This window comes from Bombyx mandarina, chromosome 18, assembly GCF_030267445.1.
Source record: "Bombyx mandarina strain Sakado chromosome 18, ASM3026744v2".
Lineage (NCBI taxonomy): Eukaryota > Metazoa > Arthropoda > Insecta > Lepidoptera > Bombycidae > Bombyx > Bombyx mandarina.
In genome coordinates, this window is record NC_143224.1 from 5,433,680 (window position 1) to 5,457,443 (window position 23,764).

The window sequence follows — 23,764 nt, forward strand, 5'->3', positions numbered from 1 at the left end:
GATGCGTGATGGTGATGATGCACGATGACAATGAATAATGAAAACAAAAATCAAATAAAATTTATTTTATTTTTTTACAAAATTGACCGAACAGTGCGAGATTTCTAGAACGTTTACACTTGCATTAAGTAGACATAAAGTTACAATAATTCTCTTACAGATAAGTCTTACATTCACCTGTGTCGATAAAGCAATGCAAATTACGGTGCGGACGACACCCTGACCGGCTCATATCGTATAAAAGTTAAATTACCATGATCTGACGAAACAAATTTGTTTTGACATTAATTTATTTTATCTTATAAATTGTCACTACGTAAATTATGATTAATAATAATAATTAACCGAAGCATAATAATAATAATTATAAAACTAAATCATGATACATTACATGTCAGTATTCGATGAAGTTACTGCGACGTCTTCTTCACTTACAAATATATACTAATACAATGTACATTACACAACATTAGGGGGATAATTAATTGCACACAGCGGTTTAAAGACGATAGCGCGCGCAGTGATTATCCATAAGTACGAGTATAGCTCTACTGAATACAGGACGCGACTACTGCCAGTCGATTTGATACTCAACGAAGCCCTGGAAACGTCCAAAACCCACACCAAAACCTATATACTTTAATACTATCCTTTTTTTTTTTAAAACGTAAACGTGTATAATAAATAAAAGAATTTCTCATAATGAAAACTAATAAAGTATTAACGATACTCAAGAGTTAAATAATTTATTCGATCGATTTTTATTTTTCTATAGTATAATTAAAAACTATTATTATCGAAATCGGGCAAGTACGTTTTCCAGAACGTAGAAAAGTGAATTAAGTTAATTTTAATAATGATGATAAGAGACATAAGTTTGTACTTTGAAAATTAAGTAAAGAAAATGAAAAAGTCAATAAGAGAAGAGCTGCTGAATTTAATTCATAAAACTAAACAAGCTAATAATCACCTTAACGTAAACTATCATTAATAATGTTATTTATTAATTAACAACTTTTAAAGTGTATTTTTGAAGGTAATTCGTAAATCAATTTTGTTTTCACACTCATAAGTGATTTCCTCTCCGGTGACCAGAGATGCGGTTCGGCGCCTTTTCGTTTTTTTATGAACCTGAAGTCTATCTCTGCCTCCGCAAACTATAGTTTCGTAACAATCGTCCACAATCTACAATCTACTTGATATCAGATTGTATACAGTTGTATCCGTCTCAAAGTACAACTAAAATAAATACCTTACAGCGAAATTAACGATATCCTTAAATTAGTCGGTTATGAAAGAAAATCAAATGCGCACCGTAGTACCTAACGATCAGCGGGCATCCCGGCAACCGGACGACAAAAAAATAAAACAGTGCCCAAATAATTTGTGAAACAAACATAAAATGCATTAAAAGGCAGATGTTTTTTTCGTAATATGCTTTTATTTTTTATAGATATATATATATTTATTTTTTTGAGATGAAACTTATATCATAGTCGTTTTTTAAGAACGAAACACATTTACGCGTCTACATTTACAAATGTCCACAGTCCGGCCGCGACTCGGCGAGCTCTCGCACTCCACGCCCCAACGTAAAACCTATATCCTGGACGAGCACACTATAACATCGTTTATCTCACATAACGTTCACACCAACACTAACATAAGATCAACCAACGCAATTCTAAACAGACTTAATTGATTGCAAACCCCTACCGTCGTGCTCTCATTTTGGCGATAATCGAACAGGGATTGCGTTAACTTAAAAATCGTAAGAGAGTTTCTGTGTGCTTACTGCGAGTTTCGTAACGTACTCGATAGCGTAAAAGTTAACCCAATTTTGTATGCACTTCGAACAGCGCCCCTAGCGGCAAACGTACGCAAACGATCCCATTCAAATTTGAGCTAAATAACTCAACAGTCGAAAAATTAAAGTTTATTTTTAATCATTCATATCGTTAAATGAATTGTTTCGTTCAGTTCAAAAAACTTACAGTTCGATGAAACGACGCTTAAAAATGTCATTTCACACATTTCATGATTCAAATTTACAGTTGGAACAGCGCCCCTAGCGGCAAACGTACGGAAACGATCCCATACAAATTTGAGCAACTTTTACGCTATCGAGAACGTTAAAAAACTCGCACCAAGCATACTGTTCACAATTACCCTGGTTGACCATTATTAGTAGACCGGCGTTCGCTTGGCGGCTAGTCGGAGGGCGCTGCCACGTCGAGCGGGTCCGGTTCCGGCTCGGGCTCTGTGCGCGAGAGCATGTACTGGCGGTGCGCGTACTTGTTGAACCGTCGCTTGGCCATGAACAGCGTCGCGATAGTGCGCGGCGCCAGGCGGACGGCGGCCGCGCGCGACGTTATCCCGCCGCGCCGGCACTCGCCGCACGTGTAGTCCAACACCTTCAGCACCGACACCGTCGTCCTAACGCACTCTGTCGACACACACACACCCCCCAACGTTACACATCCGCAGACGAAGCGCGTACTCACAGCGACTTCATAAAAGCTTTGCATTCATCGCGATTTTGTCATTTAAATAAATAATAGTTTAAAAAAACTAAAAAAAATACGCATTTATAGAAAATCCAACTAAAAAATTGAAAATAAATTTGAATTAAATATAGTGTAAGAAAAAATGAATTTATTGTAAAAAAAAAAGCGTGAGGTACATGGTATCAGTAGTTATAAATATTTTATGACCCGATATGAGTAGAAGGGTTATTTTGATAATATTCTGAAAAGCACCCTACGCTTTTTTTTACAATAAAATCATTTTTTCTTACATTATTTTTAATTCAAATTTATTAAAATTTCTTTTCTATTTTTTAGTTGGATTTTCTATAAAAACGTATTTTTTTAGTTTTTTTAAACTATTATTTTATTCCTTTAAAAATACACAATGCTGATTATTAATTGAGGTTGACCCAAAAAATCGTTACGAATGTAAAGTTTCATCGGACGAGCCCAGCACACGGGCCGTATTCATATCGTTCACACCTACACCTAAACCGCGCTGCACACACTCGCACTCAGCGATGATCGGTGCATTCTTTTCATATAACGCGGCTTAACAATTTCTCTACCAGCTAAAGTCTAGGCTATAAACGCTGCGTTGTGACGTCATGCTCGCCTACAAATTCTAGTAAAACCTTTCTAGAAGAAAGCTCCTTTATAACAGTCTTAATGCATATTCGTAGCGTATTTGTTTTTGAAGTATTTTACAAATGGCCACAATAATAGGAAATAAACGAATGCATATTATATAAATAAATAAATAAAAACGCAAGCACATTTTTTTCTAATCTGGAAGATGACATGATAAAAGATTTAGTTAAATGAGCATTTATGGAAACGAACCAAGCATGAGAAAGGAAGAAATTACGTTCACACTTTAAGCATGTATTAGAAAATCGTAAAAACAATAATTAAAATGTGAACACAAAATTCTTCCGCACGAACAAGAAAATGCAATGACAAGCAGAACAAACAAGCTGTACACTGCACATAAAACAATAAATAAAACAATTAATTTTTAAATAATTTTAAATTTGAATTTTATCGAACGTTATATTCGAATGATACTAGATGAGATATATAGGTTGCATAAGTTGCAATAGTTATTGTTTTACGTGTCGTCGTGTGGGCGTTTGGGTTGCGGGGGCAGGCGCAGTGCGTTTCTACTGGTTGTTGGTTTGTTTGTTTGTTTGTTGTGTGACGTACCTTGATGCAGTTGCCTATCGCAGAGCTTACATATGACGAGCTGCATAGTCCCCTTGGGCCCGACGAACGAGCGATCGCACAGAGGGCAGTAGCGACCGATGCGATACGCCCTACACACACATACGGACCGTACGCGCAACCACCGGAACACAGAAACACGCCATTAGTTAACAACACCGGCCGGCATAACGACACACGCTTCGGCTTAACGATGCCTTCATTACTTCTCTTCGATACGCTCTCAACTATTGCAATGTTATTTGATTATTGTTATAGTATCATATATTTTAAGTGTGTGCGCGTGTGTCACATATGAGACCTATAAAATCAAAGGCAGCTAAACGCCTTAATGTCGTAAAATGGATTAACAATGGCGCTATCTTGTTTAGTTAGTTGGACACGCTTTAGTGTTTTTATGTTATAACAAATGCAGCTAAATCTCTAACAAATTCAGTTGATTTTTTTTATTTTTACTCTACTAAGTACTAATAAACGAAGTTTTACGAATTAAAATTTTGATTATTAGTAATATTCTCATCTATACTAATATTATAAAGAGGAAAGATTTGTTTGTTTGTCTGTTTCGAATAGGCTCCGAAACTACTGGACCGATTTGAAAAATTATTTTTCCGTTAGAAGCCGACATTGTCCCTGATGAACATAGGCTACTTTTTTTTAATTTTTTTTTTTGGTTTTAATGTGTGTTTTAATGTTTCCGAAGCGAAGCGAGGGCGGGTCGCTAGTTGTTTATAAATCTGCTTTAAACTAAAGAATATCGTAGCTATCCGAACAAAGTTATTTCAGCTTTTCAAACCGGGAGTGTTGCTAACACTGGCCCTAGCAAGACCAGTACTTCGATGGATCGGGAGGATCCGTAATGACGTGTTTAGGGCCGATTTTTGTAGTTTACCTGAATATTTGACAGACTTGGATTGAGCTGCCTTTGATTTTATAGGCCTCATATATACATAGTACACATAAAATACTTTATAAACACATAGATAAATAAATACAGGAAATAATAGTGCTTGTGTTGTTTGTAGTATTCGATATCATTAAATAGATACATTGTTATCATACTGTAGATCAATCGAAGAAAAGTAACGAATTCGGTGTTAGTAAATAGAATGCCTGTGAAAATGAAATGGATTTCTACGCCCATTGTTAGTTAAGTGAGTCGGTGAGTTAGTCGGATTAAGAGCAGTGGGATGATGCGTCGACACCCATTGTCAATGATGAAAACTAAGAGATGCAGTAGATACATTGTACACATCTCTGTTGTTCGAGTACCAAAACTAATTAAAAAAAACTTCGATACAAAATGTATATTAATAACAATGAAAATTATATAGAAACAAAGCAAAGTTAAATTTTACATATACATTTTTTTGTAAACCACATTAAAACAATCTTTCGCGATAACTGCTTTCTGAAAATCAAACTTTGCCAGTAAATTGAAGAAGATTATTTGCGCACGTATTGTAATATTTTGTATTATTTAAAATATTTAAGATTAACAATTTCCTATTATCAGATATAGTGATAATTGAAAAAAATAATTTAAATTTATAATTAAGTGTATACGCGCGCTTTTTCTAGAGTCATCATCATCGCTATTGAAGTGCGTTAACAATCTTTGAAGAGAAATATATTGTGGCATGCTACTTATATGGAAATGATACCAAAATTTGTGCTGTGTAGCATGAGGAGTCATTCTGCGGGGGGACAGAAACTTACGAACGTAATGCTAAAATTGGTATTCACGAAAACTAAAATCGTTATTGCAATACAGATGGATCGATCCGATAGATTTTTATTTATATTCATAATTTAATCTGTCAGGCTACTTATTTGTAGATACATTAAAAAATTGACATCAACATGCAAGTAGTAATGACTGGTGCTTTTGTTAAATCGTTCTTAAACAGTGAGCGTTTAAACGAATCGATTAAAATTCAAATATTCAGATAATCGATTTTAGACTCGATTAAATCGATTCGATCACGTGTCCATTTCGAACACTATCACAATAACAAAAACAGTTATACACAATTTACGCATTACTTTCACAAACATCGCTACGAGATGATCGATACCATAGACAAAGCGGATGTCGACAGAGCGAATTGCGTTCGGACGTGACATATAAAATGGAATCGTGTTAGTTCACATCAAAACACGCACACGAGATGACTCGAGCACATGGATCACCAGCTAGTTTTGTTACGCAAACATTAATTACACATAAATCATTTAACGGTTCTGTATAAAACTGTGTACTTTTTATTTTATTTGTCAGCGCGTCCCTCTTATAAAGTCGTCTCGCACTTTCAACGATATTTGGTTCACATTTTTTTGGCGCATCTCAGGGTTCTACTTGAAAAATAATACGTCATTATTATAACACTTGTAGCGTTAATGTTATTGTCTTTAACAATTCCTGTATCATAAAAAGTTTTTTTTATTATTTTTTTATTGTTTTACGTAACCTAAGTCGTTTGAGATTGTATTAATAAAAATAAATTATTTTAGTAGAGTTTCAGTTTTTTAAATTAAACTGTTTGGTTCGGCTTAAGATTTTTCATATTGCACAATTAGAATTACAATTCGCCACTCGATGTCTGGGAATCTCGTTTCTTAGTACAATTTTGGTCATCCTTTCCATAAATTTTTGATAAAAAAATTCAACATCAGTTATCGAGTGCCGAAGAACGTTGATTGAAGATTGTTATCCAATTGTTATTTTATAAAGATATATAAATAGCAGTGGTTGAAGAAAAATATTACAGCGAAATTAATTTATTTCACTATCAAAAGAAGAATAACAAAATGGGTTTTTATCGCATCATAAATAAGACTGATAATCGATAATTAAAGAAATAACCAATTATTATTTAGTGTTAAGTTTACACTAGGATTCGAATCCTAAGGCAGATGATTCTTTCTAGAAAAATATTAACCTGAAACGCGTTCACGAACAACATCCGAAATGTAGGAATAACATGGCGAATTAAAATTAAATTTATTTCAAGTATCTATGAATATACAATTGTGACGAGGCGTTTTATAAAGCCGCACTAATAATTACTATAATCCCGCTTTCTGTCGCTACAATCGAAACCAGAAATCTCGTGTCGAATTTTTGTCTATGGCCATTAATCTATTTGAACATGTGACCATTTAACTCTAGCTAGCTAATTTAAGTCATTATTCGATTTACAGCGACCACAACAATTTCAATTTCTAAGTTAAATCTAAATGAACAATATAGATGAAAATATTGTTTTTTTTTTAAATTCAAATGTATTTTTTTTTGTAACAACTCATTAACATCATAATAGATATTATTATTTTGAATTTAATATTATGAAATTATTAACTGTGAATTTAGTGTGAGATGAATCATTTCTGATTCTCTAGTGCAATCGTTACATTTTATTGAAGCAACATAATTGTGGTGATAACAATCAACAATCAACAACATATTAAAATATCGCTCAGGCATCGATCTGATTTCTAGTCACATATTGTGGGAGTTTGTATTTTTTTTTTTGTCAAAAAACTATAATTTTGCTCTGACCATCCACAATATTACTATGCAATTGCGTAAATCTATATATTAAGAATAATAGCGTACAGTCGACGGTACCAAGCCGAGCCTGGGGCATTGTTCTTCAAGGTTTTGTCGGTGAGCAAAATAGAAAAAAATCTCGAATCTAACAAGTGTGATCGGGAACCGTACTATAAGTTCACTGATATACTGATGGTCTCTATGGTAATTGGACATCAAAAATCTAACAAAAATCTAACAATGTTGTTTGTTGAATTGTCCAACTCGAGCAAACCTGTCTATGTGTTGTCATTGCGTTATCTATGATATTTTACACCGAAATCTTAGTAAGTCAATTATTTATGGGAGACGATAAAATGAGTCGCGAATTGAATATCGAATATTACAATTGATTAATTCGAATAATCATCCGTCGCGTAGTAAATCATCGTTTATGTACCTTAGGCAATTGGCTCTCATTATAAATCCGTAATTGAGATTCTAGCGTTGATTTAATTGGCTAGTATTTTGTCGTTGCAAAATTTTAATTTCCTATGTGTATAAATGTACTGTTCGAGAAAATCTAATAAAACTACCTCCTGAAAAAAAATATTCAAATATTTTTTTAGCACATAGGATACTTTGATCTACAGTAAAATGTAAACCGACACTTAGGATTTTTTAAGATTGACGCGTACTAAAGTGAAATATTTCGATATGCACATAGGAGTTTAAAACTTTCATAATATATGAAAACATAATATTGGCTCAAAATGCCATATAGATTTTAAATTTGGAACGACGATTTAAAGGTGAAATCAGATCGACGGCCGAGGGGGGGGAGCCGCGTGCCGGCGTGGGGGAGGGAGTACGGACCTGGCGCAGGGCGTGCACAGCGAGTGCGAGTACACCTTGTGTCCGCCGGGGCCGCGCTTGGTCTGGTGGTGCCACTCGGGGGCCGCGTCCCCCGCCGCGCCCCCCGCCGCAGCCGCGCCCGCCGGGGACCGCGCGCCGCACGACTTGCAGATGGCGCACTCCACGCAGTGCCACCGACCTGAAACGTATCAGTTTATATATGAACACGTTCAATGAAAACCAGTCAGTATTGTTACTTAAGACTAATTAAACTCTAATGGGACTAGTTATTTGAAAGCGATGGACTGTGTAATATATATGTAGTATGTTAATTATTTGTTTTATATGCGCTTCGAAATCTTTAATTTTAGTTTCCTCTATAGGGTTGCAAAAGAGTACAACATTTATTTATACATAATTTTATAATGATTATAGCCATGTAACTCATCAATCACCCTATAGACGCATGTAATCAGTGCAAGAAAAAATAAAATTCTTAAGATTACCGATGACAAGATAAATACTATAAAAATGTATGCGCAGGTTAGAGAAGACAGCCATACTAAGGAGCGTTTTGAAAATGACCGTAGCTTAAAGCCACATTGACGTGTTAATGAATAAAGGTTTGCTTGCGGTTACCGGTGGGCACTTCCGGTAGGCCGACACAGTAGGAGTGGAAGCCGCGGTCGCAGAGGTCGCAGAAGAGCATCTTGTCGTCGTCGGCGGGGCGGCTGCACTGGCCGCACGTCTTGCACTCGGCGCACTGCCACGGGTACTCGCGGCACTTGCGGATCGTGTCCGGGCCCAGCTCCACGCACCCGGGGTGCACTGCGGACGAACGCGCAAAACGTATCGCATTACTGTCTCCCTCCGCTGTACTCGCACTTGTAACACTTAATATGTATGTAAAACTTTGAAAACTCAATGTCTTCCACAATATTGCTGATGTTATAAATAACATGGATTAAGTCCTTGGAGTCATCCATGAGTCCATGTGACTGCGGATCGTAATTTAGGATGTCACCTTAGAATACCAATTTAAGAGTGTAAAATGTTAGATTTTATTTTATTATATCATGTGTTATTGTACAATATCCTGACGCGCGATGCTTACTTAGGTACAACTTGGTTAGATTACTTAAGATCAAATAAGATCAAATGAAAAAGAGGGGGGTGACAGCTTGTACGAAAACTATAGACTCAGCTCGGCTCGCAGCCCAATCCAATGAAAAAGCATATAGGACATTCAAGAATATCACTCTAGACACGAAGAGCTGTGGTAATTTCATAAATCGTTCCTTTTTCAATTTATAAACCAAGGATATAAATGAATATGCCATTTCGAAAAGGGCACATCTCTAAAAATGTAAAATGTTCAGGAAATGAAAAAAAACTGATTATTTTCTAAAGCAGTGTAAAATTTAAAATATTAAATTTTGAGATATTTTTTAGTGTTAATTAGCAATTGAAAATTACTGGGATTATTATAAAATGGGTGTAGGTAAGCCTCAAAACTACATGTATGTATATGAAAAAACGTATTTGACAAAATATGCGACATGTGCCCTTTTCGAAATTCCATATTCAAATATAGTTTCGCACCGGGTCGAGTGTAAGAACTGTAGTTAATAAAGGCGTGCTCACGTTTCGCGTTGCAAGTAGCGCAGACGAGGAACCGCTCGTGCGTGTGCTTCCTGTTCCCCTCGAGGCGCAGCTTGCACGCGCGGCACGTGTCCTCCACCTCCGCGGGTTCTAATTCTTTCTCCTTCTCTTTTTCTTTTTCCTTCTCCGCTTGACTGCTGCGTTTCACTTTACTCACTCTTTTGCGCTGTAGTATACAGAAATGGGTTAATTATGAATTCGATTAAAACGCTTTACTTTTTTTATAGTCTGTCTGTTTATGTATTTCATTTCTTTACGTTTGGAAAACTAAGATATAGTACACTTAGATAAAATACATACATACATATTGCGTTGAGTATAAATCTTCTAACTCAAATATCGTACACATTTGTCTGGGCCACTCTCCAAAACGGCTAAATTGACGGGATTTTATTTAAAATGTCTTATATGCAATAATATAGGGTAATTTTTATCACATATAATTAGATTTCATGCATAAAAATTTAAATCTTTTAAATAGTACATACTACTTATATTTTAATTGATATTTATTTATTTCAGTCTATAATAAGTTCTTAGAATGAAATATTTATCAGGAAAGTAAGGCTTTGTCACTGAAATAGCTTTTTTTTTAATTTACCTAGACATTTACTCTTTACTGAAACTATAACAGACATTTTAGACGTTTCAATGATCACAAAATATTAATGAATGAACCATCCTAATTTCGTTGTCAGGTACGAATGTTCAATAGATAAATAAAATTACATTTTATGGATGCCAACATGGGCCATTATATATTTTGGTGTGTAAGATTGGACAACTAAAAAAAATTTTTTTTTACAGAAGTGCGTGTGTGTGTGTGTGTTGAGTGTCCTGACTTAGAACATTGCAGGTCAGTTTCAAAACTTATGTTGAATGAGATATTGTTTTGTTTTATACTTTATAGGTATAATAATTACAGATATTTCATATACATTACAAGCACAAAGTCGTGTATACATACAAACGAATTTTCCAATTATATTTGGTTCTGTAAATAGTGTAGATCTTTGTTTAGGATGCTTTTTCTAATAATTAAACTAAAAACTTTTTCTTTTATTATCCTTGTAGGCAGACGAGCATACAGCCCACCTGATGGTGAGTGGTTACTGTCGCCCATGGGCTTTAGGAATGCCAAGGACAAGCCAAGCTGCTGCCTACCGTAAAAATTATGGGAATTAATTTTTGAGAAACAAGCAAAATAAACGACTTAAAATCACCTTAGCTTGTTGCGTGTGTGAGTCAGAGTGCACACTGGAGTCAGAGGCCGAGCCCGACTCCGGTTCGGACTCCGAGCTGCACTCCGGGGACACGCTCGCCGGCGGTGCCGCCAGTACTGTGTTCAGTGGGAAGTACCTTTGGGAAAATGTTCAAATACATTTAAAAATTTACTCACTTACATGGTATCTGAATTGCTTAGATGGGTGGACGAGCTCACAGCCCACCTAATGTTAAGCGGTTACTGGAGCCTATAAACATCTACAACGTAAATGCGCCACCCACCTTGAAATATAAGTCTAAGGTCTCTAGTATAGTTGGAACGGCTGCCCTACCCTTCAAACCGAAACGCATTACTGCTTCACGGCAGAAATAGGCAGGGTGGTGGTGGTACCTACCCGTGCGGACTCACAAGAGATCCTACCACCAGTAAAAAATAAATAAACAATCCAAAATTGCTGGGATACAAGACGTTGTGTTCAAAAACAACTTAATAGTATTATGGGGTATTAGATATCAAGGTATAGTTTTGTGATAAAGGTTCAAAACATCAAATCAGGTGTATGATACAATTCAATAATAACCTCTTACTACTTAATCATTTGTTAAAAATTCAACTGTTAATGATACATTAATTACTTCGATCAACAATAGTAACTAGATTTCGGGTCGGCGCAAAAATCCGTCTCGTTAAATAACAGCGCACTTGAAATGTGAGCTCTTATTTTGTTTAGTTCACTTCAGTCATAGCCAATGTCAGCCCGTCTCACAATGCTGCAGTGTGTATTCAAAAGTTGCAAAAAATGCCCGAAAAAGCAATTTAACGGCCGGAGTATCTTACTTTCGGTAAGTACATGAAGTATATGTTATATTTTAAGCTTTAAACTAATAAATAATATTAAATTTTAAACAAAATTACCGATTTTTAAACACCGCTACAAATGTTGGCCAAGGCTCGCCAACACTTGACAAAATTTTTGTTTAACAGAAAAGTAAATGCATGGAGTAGATTTGTGTTGTAATAATTTTTAAAAATTTGTTAGCAGTACTTCAAAATTGGTTAGTTAAAATTGGTTAATTCTGCTTTTGTGTCTGTTTGTTGGATTCTCATTGGATACTTAGCTTTCCTTTTTTATTTTAGCTTTCCTAGCAATCACGTGTGCAGAATGGATCTTGATTGTCGCCAGAGAAAGAAGAGATTACTTTTATAAGCCAGCTAAGAACAGCACTCATTGACACTGGACATCTTTGCCTTCCGTGTTCACGGGTAGTGAAACGTGGCCGAAGCATTGTAATAAAAATATCGCGCTTAAAATAGTTTAAACGTTGTTTTATTATATGTACTAGTCGCGAAAACATAAAAATATACTATAAAAATATCTATTACACAAAACGTAACGCTAATAAAATAATAAGTAATGTATAGATACCAACAAACATAAATCCTCAAAACATAAAAAGTAAACAACTAAACTTTTACTTTTATTCATATAATAAATTATTTTAGTGTTCAACGCGACTCCGTTACCTCCTATAGTAAATAGAAATTGAAATTTCAAGAAGCAAAAATAAATAAAACAAAACGATGTTAGTTCTCAAAGCTATAACGGGAAAAATTACTTTATTTGTTGGCGCATATGGTTCATTTAACATTAAAGATTGTTTTACATATGCCTTTTCATTTGTAAGTGACAGGAGTAATTTATTGCTTTGTGACGAATGATCGTAAGTATTAGATAATGTTTTGGAGATTTGGAACTTTATTACTAGGTGGCATAGTTGTAATTAGTTTGAACTTAAAACTGTTTCAAAACTTTTTTCTCCGTTTGTTGTAAACCAACGTAGCTATGTATGTGTATATTCACGCGGACAGTTTTTGCTTCGATTTTGTACGGGTCCCTTTATCTAGTTACAATTGTTGATCGAAGATTAATTATAAATCTTTTAAAATTAATATCCCGTTAATTTATTTTAATATTCAGTATGCTGATCTTATGTTGTATTTTTTTAAACAGTTGGCCTAGGTAGACCTACAATTGGCATTTGATATGAAACAGTTACCATGATGGGACGAGCAAGAATCAGTTACCTAAGCTGTTCAGGCGTATAGATTCTGTAGGCGTGTTGGTACTGTCCAGGCAGCAGCGCGTGCGGGTAGAAGCCGGCGGGGGGTCGCACGTGGTGCGCGGGTCGCGGGGCGGGGGGGCGGCGCCGGTGCACCGTCATGCTCTGCAGGTCGACGCACGCCACGCTGCGGCTGGCGTTCATGCGCGCGTTCCACTCGCTGGCCGACGCTATCGCTGCAGCCGCCATATCCTGTACACATCGATGCCGAATATGACGTTTTTTTGTTGTTGCTTAGATGGGTGGACGAGCTCACAGACCACCTGGTGTTAAGTGGTTACTGGAGCCCATAGACATCTACAACGTAAAAGCGCCATCCAACTTGAGATCAGTTCTAAGTTCAAACCGAAACGCATTACTGCTTCACGGCAGAAATAGGCAGTGTGGTGGTATCTACCCGTGCGGACTCACAAGAGGTCCTACCACCAGTGAACGTACGAACTATTACTCTTTTGTGTTTAAGTTAACTTTTACTTAAAATAATATCAGGGGAGTACATTAAAATACCTTCCGCTTTTGACATACTGGTGCCCATGTTATCATACGCTCAAATATAATAGAGACCTTAATTGAAATTGTTTTTTTATTTATGAAAAGTTAATAATTTTAATCAAACTCTCGTAATCGTAATAATCGAAAGCGAGGTAAATTAATTATATATTTCACTAGCACTGACACTAAATCGGACATTTTTTATACTTTTATCTGTATTTTTTGTTCTTCTGAGGTGAGAGGAACTACTTAACTAATTTTAAAGATACTTGTGAATGTGATATATAAAATAAATAACTGTTCTCTTTGGCAGTTAAGCCCTCTTATCGTATTCCCACATACCCGTTATACTGGCTTTTGATAAGCTTGCAATCTCAAAACTTTCACTAAAATCGATGATATAGTCTTTCGGATTCGAAAGTTTTGAAGTCAGGTCACACTTTAACACTGGGATGTTTTGTTTTATTACTGTTCTTGGATGATTGGATTAACCATTATGATTAAGTTTATAATACCTGTCTCAACTTCTCGGGGTCGATTTTAGGTCCTTCCGGTTTGTGATCAGAAGATTTTTCTGATTTTACATCACTTTTTGTCAGTTTATCTTCCATCTTCACTTCAGTTACTATCTCTTCTGGTTCAGTGAGTTGTCTTTCCCGCTGGTATGCACGATATTCCTCATACTTATGTGGATAATCTGATAGCATGATATCCAAGACTTCGCTCGCATCCACTGCTGTTATACCTGTGGATATTTATTTTATTTTTCTAATGAAAATTGATATTTTTAAGTTTTATTAAATTTAAGTCCTTGTCGCACTTTATTGGAACGGATTACAGCAATCACACTTAACACTAGATGGTTCATAAGCTAATACACCAATCTAAACAACGAACAAAAAAAATACTCGAATGTTCCCTGAAGTGACAGAAACAATTTTAGTTATATTCTGTTGGTACAACCACACACTTAGAATTCAAATAAACAACGATACGTAATTGGAAGAAGTCACTTATACACCAAAAGTTTATTTTAAAAAAAAAGTTGATTTTGCTCTGAAGTTTTAGTATCATGGTTGAACAATTTATTGTAGCAAGTAGTGGAGAGACAAATTATCAGGATAATATATTTTATCAGGATTTCAGTATTTGTTCCATGTTTACTGTTTACTGATAGTAAACATTACCTAAGTCGCATAGAGCTTCTGTAGCCAATCTTTTGGCTAAAACATAATCCTTTTCGTCACCAATGATGGATCTCCGTTTTAGTTCAGGATATCTTCTTTTGAAGCTCTTCACGCCAAGGAACATCGCCACCTGCTCTTGTATCATCATGACCTGGTAGACAAATTATAAACGTAGGATGATATTTTACGAAGTGGTCTAGAATCTAGAATTTTTCACATAATGAATATACTGGTGTAAAATACACCCTCTTTTAATCCAGATACGTAAAACTGATCTGGGCATATTTCATTAGTAAAACAGTCATTTACTTCAGTCATTAAGTGACAGTTTAGGTCATTAAGTGATAGTTTTAGTTTAAAAAAAGGGTTGTTTCTTTATTTATTATATTTAAAACCAGTTTTGATTTGGGCATGAGAAAGACAATCTTAAGATATATTTTTTAAGGCCCAGACAGTTTTATTTGATTACCTGAGGTTCACTATTTCCAGGATGTGGCCAAATGTATTCCTTCACATCTGCTGCTGTCCATTGCTTATTACTGAAATGAATTCATAATTTATTTTCTGCTGAATAAAATTATTATTCTTTATTTTATCTTTTTCATAAACTGTGAATAATTTATAAATTCAAAATCTATCTGTCTATAAGCCCAAAAACGTCCACTACTGGATATAGATAGGCTTCCCCCAAGGCTATCCCTATGCTTTTACCTTACTTAATTTAATTTATACATGTATTAATAAAATATAATATGAATAGTTGAAATTGAATGAATAGTTGAAATTAAAATTGAAACACATTTAAAATATTTTTCTCTCAATTACCTGTCAAACAAGTCTGCAAATTTTGACTTCTTTAATTTGCTACTCTCATTTGTTAAGCTTTTGATTGAGCTTTGTGAATCCTCATCCAGAAGATGTGAAGGTCTGAAAATTTAATTAAATCAATGAGTTTAGACCTGTATAAACTAAAATCGAATTATTTTTTCTTTGTGAAATCTATAAATTTTTGCTCACTTGGCAGGCGTTGCGTTGTCGTCCATCATGCATGTTTCTTCTTCAAAGAGTTGCACGGTGGTCGTCGCGGGGCCGCAAACACGACCGTAAATGCCCAGGGTTTCCTTTGGAACACAATTAACTTTCTCGTTGAAAATTTGAAATAATGTAAGATGGAATAACAGGAAGCTGGTCATACCTTCATATAGACGGCGCCGCGGCCTCCTCCTCTCCCCCGCGCCCTGGAACGTGGCGTGCGACCGCGCGGTGTGCGGCCCCCTCGAGAGCCCCGGCCTCGGCCCGGCGTGCTCTCTGGCCGTACAGTCATCTCATCTAGTGTCACCGCTTCGAGTACCACCTTAGGTTCGGGCTCCACCGAACCACGTCGGCGACTCGACAATGGCGTAACACATCCTCCTGGCATACGATCAAGTGCCTCAGTAAGACGCGGGAGCTTCACTCGTGAGCTGGTGGGATCGATCTCTTCGGTAGGGTTGTCGGTAGGATGAGTTGGGTTGGCAGCTAGCGATGGCTCGGCCTCGGCGCGCCTTCCACCTCGTCCGCGTCCTCGCCCTCCTCGCGGTTTCGTCACTATTGAAGGACGCTCCCTGTACGGTGACATTAACTTTGAAAATAACTGAAAAATTTCGTTAACAATCTTGTTAAAAAAAATCTCACCTCGTCAACCGAAGTGAACGTTGCGGTCGTTCTTCTAACGCCGTCACTGGGAGTGTAACCGGTTTGGCTCCTTCCGAGGTAGGCAATTTACGGGGTCGACCTCGTTTCTTCGGTTGGGGCGTGAATTCTTCAGGCCTGATGGCAATGCTGCTCTCGTTTGCGACGTGTTCTGAAATCTTAGAAGTGTCGACTTCGAGAGGATCCTGTGATGCTTCGTCGGTAGGAATGCTGTTATCTCGAAAATCCGAATTCTCATTAATTAACATCTCCTGAACTTTGGGATGACAATTTTCACTCACAGATTCGGTTACATCCGCCATACCACTTACTGGCGGATCAGAAATAACTTCTGGATTAGTCATCACAGATTTTATTGAATTATTACTATCAATTAATGAAATTGACTGCATTTGCTTTGCCTGTAAATTTGAGAGAATATTGTGTAATTTAGAATTTCCATTTTTTGCACAATTTTCATTGTTGAGTATTGAATGATTAACAGATCTTGGTGACTGTTTGATTTCTATGCTTTTTGTAGGAGACGTTGGTGATATTTTGGATGCAACAGGTGTTATTGTTAAAGATTTGTTACTTGTCAGGAGCTGCTCTAGTTTAAGACGCTTATTGTCTAGTATAGAAATTTCAGTATCTTTCATTTGTGGAGGGCTTGATTCTGATGTAGATCTTTTTCCTGTATTTCTTTTAATAATTGGTGACTTTTCAACACTTTCTACAATCCTAGAGCTTCGTAATCTTTTACCTACAGCCACAGTAGGTGAATCTGGAGTATTTTGTCTACGTTTGCTATTTGTAGTATATCTTTTTGAGCTTTCTTTTTCACTACTTTTTTCTTGTATATTTTCTATGTAGCTTTTATGTGGAGAGTCAGGTCTTTTTGTCTCTTCAGTAATTATTTTTGCTGAAGGACCATGATCAGTCTTGTTTATCTTCAAAATTATTCTCGGTGAATCTTGTCCAGAGCTTTGTGTCACTACTTTTTCTGATATACTTATTTCTAATGGCTTAGTTAAATTTTCATTAGATTTTTCACAGATCCCTTGATTCACAAATATGTTTTCTTCAGTTAATTTTCTGTTTTCATTAATATTGATGCTATGAGTTGAAATAATTTTCTTTTTATCATTATAATTAATACTGTCACTGTCATTACCTTTTGTTGTAGCTTGGGGAATATTACAATTACTGAAATCTTTTCTAAATGTTAATTGGGATTCTTGTGGATCTGCACTAAGACAATTCACAGTACTTCTGTGTGATAATTCTATATTTTCAATTGGTTCTTTTGTATTTTCTAGCAATTTTTTTAATAATGTACAATTTTGTAAAGATGAGGCTATTGATTTTTGTTTAAAAGTACCACTGGTACCTACAGGTGGCTCACCATATGTTGAAATGACATTAAATTTTTGAGAAACTTGCTTCTCAGTGAACAAGAATTGCTGTTTAGGTTCTGGGTGATTTTCTTTTGTGATACTTTGAGTTGTAATTGATGATGTTACGGGAACATAGTTCACAATGCTATCATGGGTTGACAAGTCTAATAATAAATTTTCATTCTTTGAATGTATATTAGGGATATTTGAAAGACCATCGTCAACATTTATTGTTACACAATTGTGCAATCCAAGATCCCTGTGTTCTTCAATTTTTCCTTTTTGAACAAGATCAGTCTTTGAATTATCAGATGAATATGGCTCTTGACTACAGGTGAGTAGGTTTTCTGAAAAGTCCCCTTCAGATCTACTCTCTGACATCTCTGTACTATGTTTAGAAAGTGAAAAATGAGTATTAACATTATTGCAAAGGCTGTGTTCCCCTTTAACATTTTCTTTAGATGCTGTTTCAGCAACGGCTTTCATGTTAATTTTCATAACTATTGGAGGGTTTTTACTACAAACCTCTTCTTTATTTTCATCATGACCTATTTCATTGACATCAGACTTGGTTACAGGTTTAATATTTAACTTAGTAACTACAGGTACACTAGAAACTTTTGAATCAGAACTTTTCAAGCTCTCTTTCTTAGATGCATTTATTTCTTCTGGTTTTACCAATGGTTTTATGTTTAGCCTTGTTACAGTTGGAATGCTTTGTTCATTAGTTTTGTGCAATCTGGAGTTCTCATCAAAGTCAGCTGGTTTTATAATAGGTTTTATGTTTAACTTCGTAACAACAGGTATATGATCTGCATTATCATCACTTGAGTTCCCAGTCTCGGAGGATTGGTTCTCTGAATCTTTTGAGATATCTTCTTCCAATGGTTTAACTATAGGCTTAATATTAATTTTAGTAACAACAGGTACACTATCTTTATTTGTATCAGCATTCAATCCATCACAGTCTTTTTCATCTGAAGAATTTTCTTCGGGGTTTTTTATTGGTTTAATATTTAGTTTAGTTATTTTAGGTACATTTTCAACATTAGAATCTATATTATCATTATCTTTAGGTTTTAACACAGGTTTTATATTTAATTTTGAAATAACAGGAACTTTTTCTTCTACAATATTAGAGGTTTCTCCACAATCAAGTTTTAACACTGGTTTAATATTTAACTTTGTTATTATGGGAATTTGTTCTGCGACATCACTAGTAAAAGATTTTTTAAATGTTTTAGATGAACTGTCAACATCCATTTTTGTGATGGGTTTAATGGTAATTTTAGGCACATGTGAACTGTCTTTATAGTCAGGACTCCCACAATAACTTTCAGATGTAATTTTTAATTTGGGAATTTCACTTTCTTTTATTGCACCATCAGGAGATTTTAATGGTTTGATTGTCAATTTTGGACTCAAAGGTTGACTATCAGTTTTTGTAACTGTTTTTATTGTTAGCTTAGGTATTTTTTCTAGTCTCTTTTCATCTGATTGACTGGTTATAAGTAATTTTAAGTTGGTTTCCTGAATTTCAGTATCAGTGTTCTGTAAACTTTTTATTGTAAATTTGGGTACGTTTTGATCAGTATAAAATTTCCCTTCACTTTCAGTACCAACTTTTCCCAATCTTATAGTTACTTTTGGAACATCTTCTGAACCATGATCAGACGCTGATGCATGATCTGAAGTACTGGTTGTATCATCATTTTCAGAGTATTCTGATTCTGATATCTCACTGCTACTTGATTGTCTGTGAGAATCATTAATCTTTTCTGGTGGTTTGAGGATAGGTTTGATGTTTAATTTGGTTATGGAAGGGATTTGTAAACTTTCTGTTTTGTGATCACCTTTAACAGCAGAATGAGTTTTTTTCTGGTCACTCTGTGGTTTGGGGATTGGCTTAATATTTAGCCTTGTTACAGATAGAATCTGTTGATCATTTTCTTCATCTTTAACATAGTTTGAGGAAGTTTCATGAATTTCACTCTGTGGTTTAAGTATTGGTTTGATATTAAATTTTGTCACAGTTGGTTTTTCTTGTTCATCTTCAGCTTTCAAGAAAGACTGCTCGTCTGTTCTAATTGATTTTATTGTAACTTTAGGAATTGGTGACTTTACTTCTTCAGGTGGCTTGATTCCTAATTTAATTGTTAATTTAGGAACCTGTTTACATGGTTCCAATTCAGCTATGTGTTCCATTTGAACTTTTGCCTGGTTCTGATCATTTAAATTCGCAATCTCTGTATCCGGCAAACATACATTTAATTTAATAGGTGGTATTATTTTTTTTTCTTCTTGTGTGAGACTGCTGTTTTCTTTTGGTATGACTTTAGCATTTAAAGTTTCTTTGTTAGAAGTTGAAGCCACATCCACAATTAGCTGATTGTGTTTATTAGATGAGGTTTCACTTAGACCAGTTAGTACCTCAGACACTGCATTAAGAGATACACTCTCATTTTTGTCATTTTCATTTTCTCTCACATCATTTACATTGAAGGATAAAAAATCTGGAGCAGATCCATATTTTGGTTCAGCATTCAAATTTGCTTCTATAAACATATTCACTGCTATTTCAGATTTTTGTATTTTTTGGGCTTCACAAGAATCTAATGAAACATCATTAACATCATTAGTTTGTGAAGGACAATCTTCTGATTTGTTTACATTCAATGAATCTGTAGATTTTAGTGGCTGCGAAGTTTCTAAATTACATGGTATACCTTTAGTAATTTCACTTATTAACACTGTTCCAGAAGATGTAGGTTGACATTGCTCCTTCTCCACTTTAAATTGTTGCAGGTTCTCAACAATACTTTCTTTGTCTTTTAAAACAGGTTTTTGCCTAATGAGTTTAATTTTTTTAGGAGAACCTGCCGGAATTTCAATTTTGCTGATACTAATCTCATTTAAAACACTAACCTCAGGTCTCAGAACTTCATGAACAGACTGATTGGAATCTGAAGAACTAGTTACATCCTTGGGTACATTTTCACTTACACTTACAATAGTATTAATATTAACAGATTTCAAGTCCACACTGGAAGATACTGTGCAATCAGAACGCCGATCACAACGGGCTGGCCTCACAAGCCTTCGTCTCAAAGGTACCTTTGTTGTAGGCTCTGCAATCTTGTCCTCACTAACACTACAATCACTTGAAGTTGACTCAGCGGATTCTATTCTTATTCTGTTCTGAATCTCACTAGATGTGACACATTTAACTGTTCTATCTGTTTTTTCACTTTCACTAACAGTTTCAGAAACACTTTGCACATGAAATGCACTGCTGGAAGGAATATTTGACAATGTTTGTGAGCTTGAAGGCTCAAGTTCTACTTGTGACACTATACACTCTTTTTCAGTTGTTGTACACTCTTCTGTTGGTATGAGTAGCCTTTCTTGACACATATTTACACTATTTACACTTGCAATATTTAATTCCGCACTAATTTGTTGTTCAGTAGCAGAGCTATTTACAACTGTATCGTCGGCATTGACGTCTAGCGCGGGCGAAACATCTGGAATTGGTGTTAAAGACTCAGTACTGTTTGTATTCAATAGCTCTTGACTGAGTCCAGAATCATCCTCTGAAGCAATTTCATGAGCGACCAGAAGAGTATCGCTTGCGATAGGTATTCGCTTTGGTGCGCCTGGTCCATCCACGATTTCATCTATCATGTCAAGTATCGCTTCGGTACTTGTGTTGACGTCTTGCACCGACGGCGATGGTACGCTGTCACCGTCGAAATTATCCTCCGACATCGCGGGGGTTTGGCACGACGTCCTACTCTCTGTTCGATCTTGTTGGTAGATGCCAGTGGGTGCATCGAGGTCCTCGGCCTGGCCGACGTCCCTTTCCCGCGCCGATGCACGGCGGGAAGCGATTGTCGCGGGGCCCGCATCATCTTCCGAGCTCTCCATTATCTACTGTTATGCGACACTGTCATATCTGAAATATAAAACGCTCGCTTGATGATATTTACGTTACGAATTGGTAACCTGACGACGTGCGAGATTGACAAGCCACAGACACCATTCTAATTCACCATAACGCTATGAAAATTCGTTCACGGGGTCCACGGCGTTAATAATATACCTACACATGTACTTTAATTTCATATTCACGACGTTTCTGTCTCGTTAGACAACTCGAGACGTCTTGGAAATAATTCATTCGCATAAACCGGCAAACAAAAAGCTTGTATACGCCATTTTTAAAACCAAAGACATGGCAGGTCGAGATGTATGGGCCAATAAAAAATATCTATACAGACAATTCGGCCATTGTCGTGTTGGTAAACTGCAAGAAGCCCATAGCCATAGATCGTTCCACTTGAGCTTTTAACTTGTAAGAGAGAATAAAAGAGTATTGAATATATATTTTGACCTAAGTTAGAGCGAGTAGGGTAATCACTTTGCAAACTTCAGTGTCCATAATTATTAACAGTGGCAATAATATAAAAAATTCTTGAAAGATCCTGACTTTTAGGTACCTACCTGTGTAGGATAGAATGGAAAAAGCGTAGGCATCTCTTTGTAGTCTGTGGTGGTATTAGTAATTCAACGTGTGAAATCAAAAGACTACTGTAACAAATTTTGCAAAATTAGATTTGTATTTTCCAAGTTTCTCATAATTAAAGATATATTTAGTATTTGCTGTTTAATTTAATATAACAGTATTATTTTCAATTTCAAAATTAGTGTTTCAATTTTTGTACTTTACTTTCCTTTCAAACTACCTAATCACATGTCGTATTACCAACTTGAGATCCAACTCAAGATACACTACTCTTTCTACTCTCTCCTTGTCTAGTCAGAGTAAAAACTTAAACAATTTAGTAACCACTTTGAGGTACACTTTCTTAAAAGAATAGCTGCGGTTAGTTTTGACGATCAGTTGCATGACTTAACAATCTATTTTTCTCGCGCTGCTCTCTCTTTGACGCCTATGTTAAAGCAAGTGCTTGGTAAGAATGGGCAGCGGCTCAGCTGTGCCCTGACATTACTGCAGCGTAGGAACGAAGGTGAGCGCTTACCGTCAGGTAGATCTATACTCATTTGCCTACAAAGGTACAAAGAGTAGGAAAAAATAATCTGTACCTGGTAAGATTTATAATCATCGAGTTATCTGTAGATCACAACCTTGAGATATGAGTTCTAAGGTATCAGTTTTTACAGTACAACGGCTACCTTGCCCTATAGATCGAAACACTTTACTTCTTCATGGCAGAAATAGGCAGGGTGGTGTTACCTACGTTTGTGGAATCACCAGACTATCTACCTCCAGTAAATAAGCAAATTATAATTTTGCGGATTAGATTTTTATTACACGATGTTATTCCTGCACCGTGGAAGGCTAATAGTGAACATTCGATAAGTACGTATATCATTAGAAAACATGGTACTTGATTGCGGGATTTGAACACCGTTGCATCGCTAGGTTCGAATGTACCAGACCTCTTATCCTTTAGGCCACAACGACTTAAAATGGTTTGAAGGGTGCCATAATAATTACACAATGCAAATATAAATTTCAACCTCATGCTGGTGGTAGGACCTCTTGTGAGTCCGCCCGGGTAGGTACCACCGCCCTGCCTATTTCTGCCGTGAAGCAGTAATGCGTTTCGGTTTGAAGGGTGGGGCAGCCGCTGTAACTATAATTGAGACCTTAGAACTTATATCTCAAGGTGGGTGGCGCATTTACGTCCTAGATGTCTATGGGCTCCAGTAACCACTTAACACCAGGTGGGCTGTGAGCTCGTCCAGCCATCTAGCAATAAAAAATAAAATGCACCAATATTGGTAGCGGCATTGAGGTTGTGATGTCCAAGAGCTCTAGTCACCACTTATCAGTTGGCCGTTTAG

The 23,764-nt window shown here is 36.1% G+C and overlaps 1 protein-coding gene across 2 annotated transcripts; it reads right to left on the reverse strand.

The window, feature by feature from the left end:
* Window positions 1-50: 50 nt before the first annotated feature.
* On the reverse strand, window positions 51-22,330 carry e(y)3 (PHD finger protein enhancer of yellow 3). 2 transcript variants are annotated; one of them, XM_089734687.1, is made up of 15 exons: window positions 22,000-22,330; window positions 16,500-21,848; window positions 16,021-16,429; window positions 15,843-15,946; window positions 15,651-15,752; window positions 15,295-15,364; window positions 14,826-14,976; window positions 14,154-14,383; window positions 13,112-13,338; window positions 11,025-11,160; window positions 9,784-9,967; window positions 8,779-8,967; window positions 8,161-8,338; window positions 3,735-3,844; window positions 51-2,446 (listed from the first exon to the last, which is right to left on the reverse strand). In XM_089734687.1, the coding sequence occupies exons 2-15, from the start codon at window positions 21,818-21,820 to the stop codon at window positions 2,211-2,213; spliced, it is 7,647 nt and encodes a 2,548-aa protein (XP_089590813.1). In that variant the 5' UTR covers window positions 21,821-21,848; window positions 22,000-22,330; the 3' UTR covers window positions 51-2,210. The 2 variants fall into 2 exon arrangements, with proteins under 2 accessions (XP_089590813.1, XP_089590814.1); XM_089734688.1 differs by lacking the exon at window positions 3,735-3,844 and having other exon boundaries at window positions 2,304-2,446; window positions 16,500-22,327.
* Window positions 22,331-23,764: the final 1,434 nt, after the last annotated feature.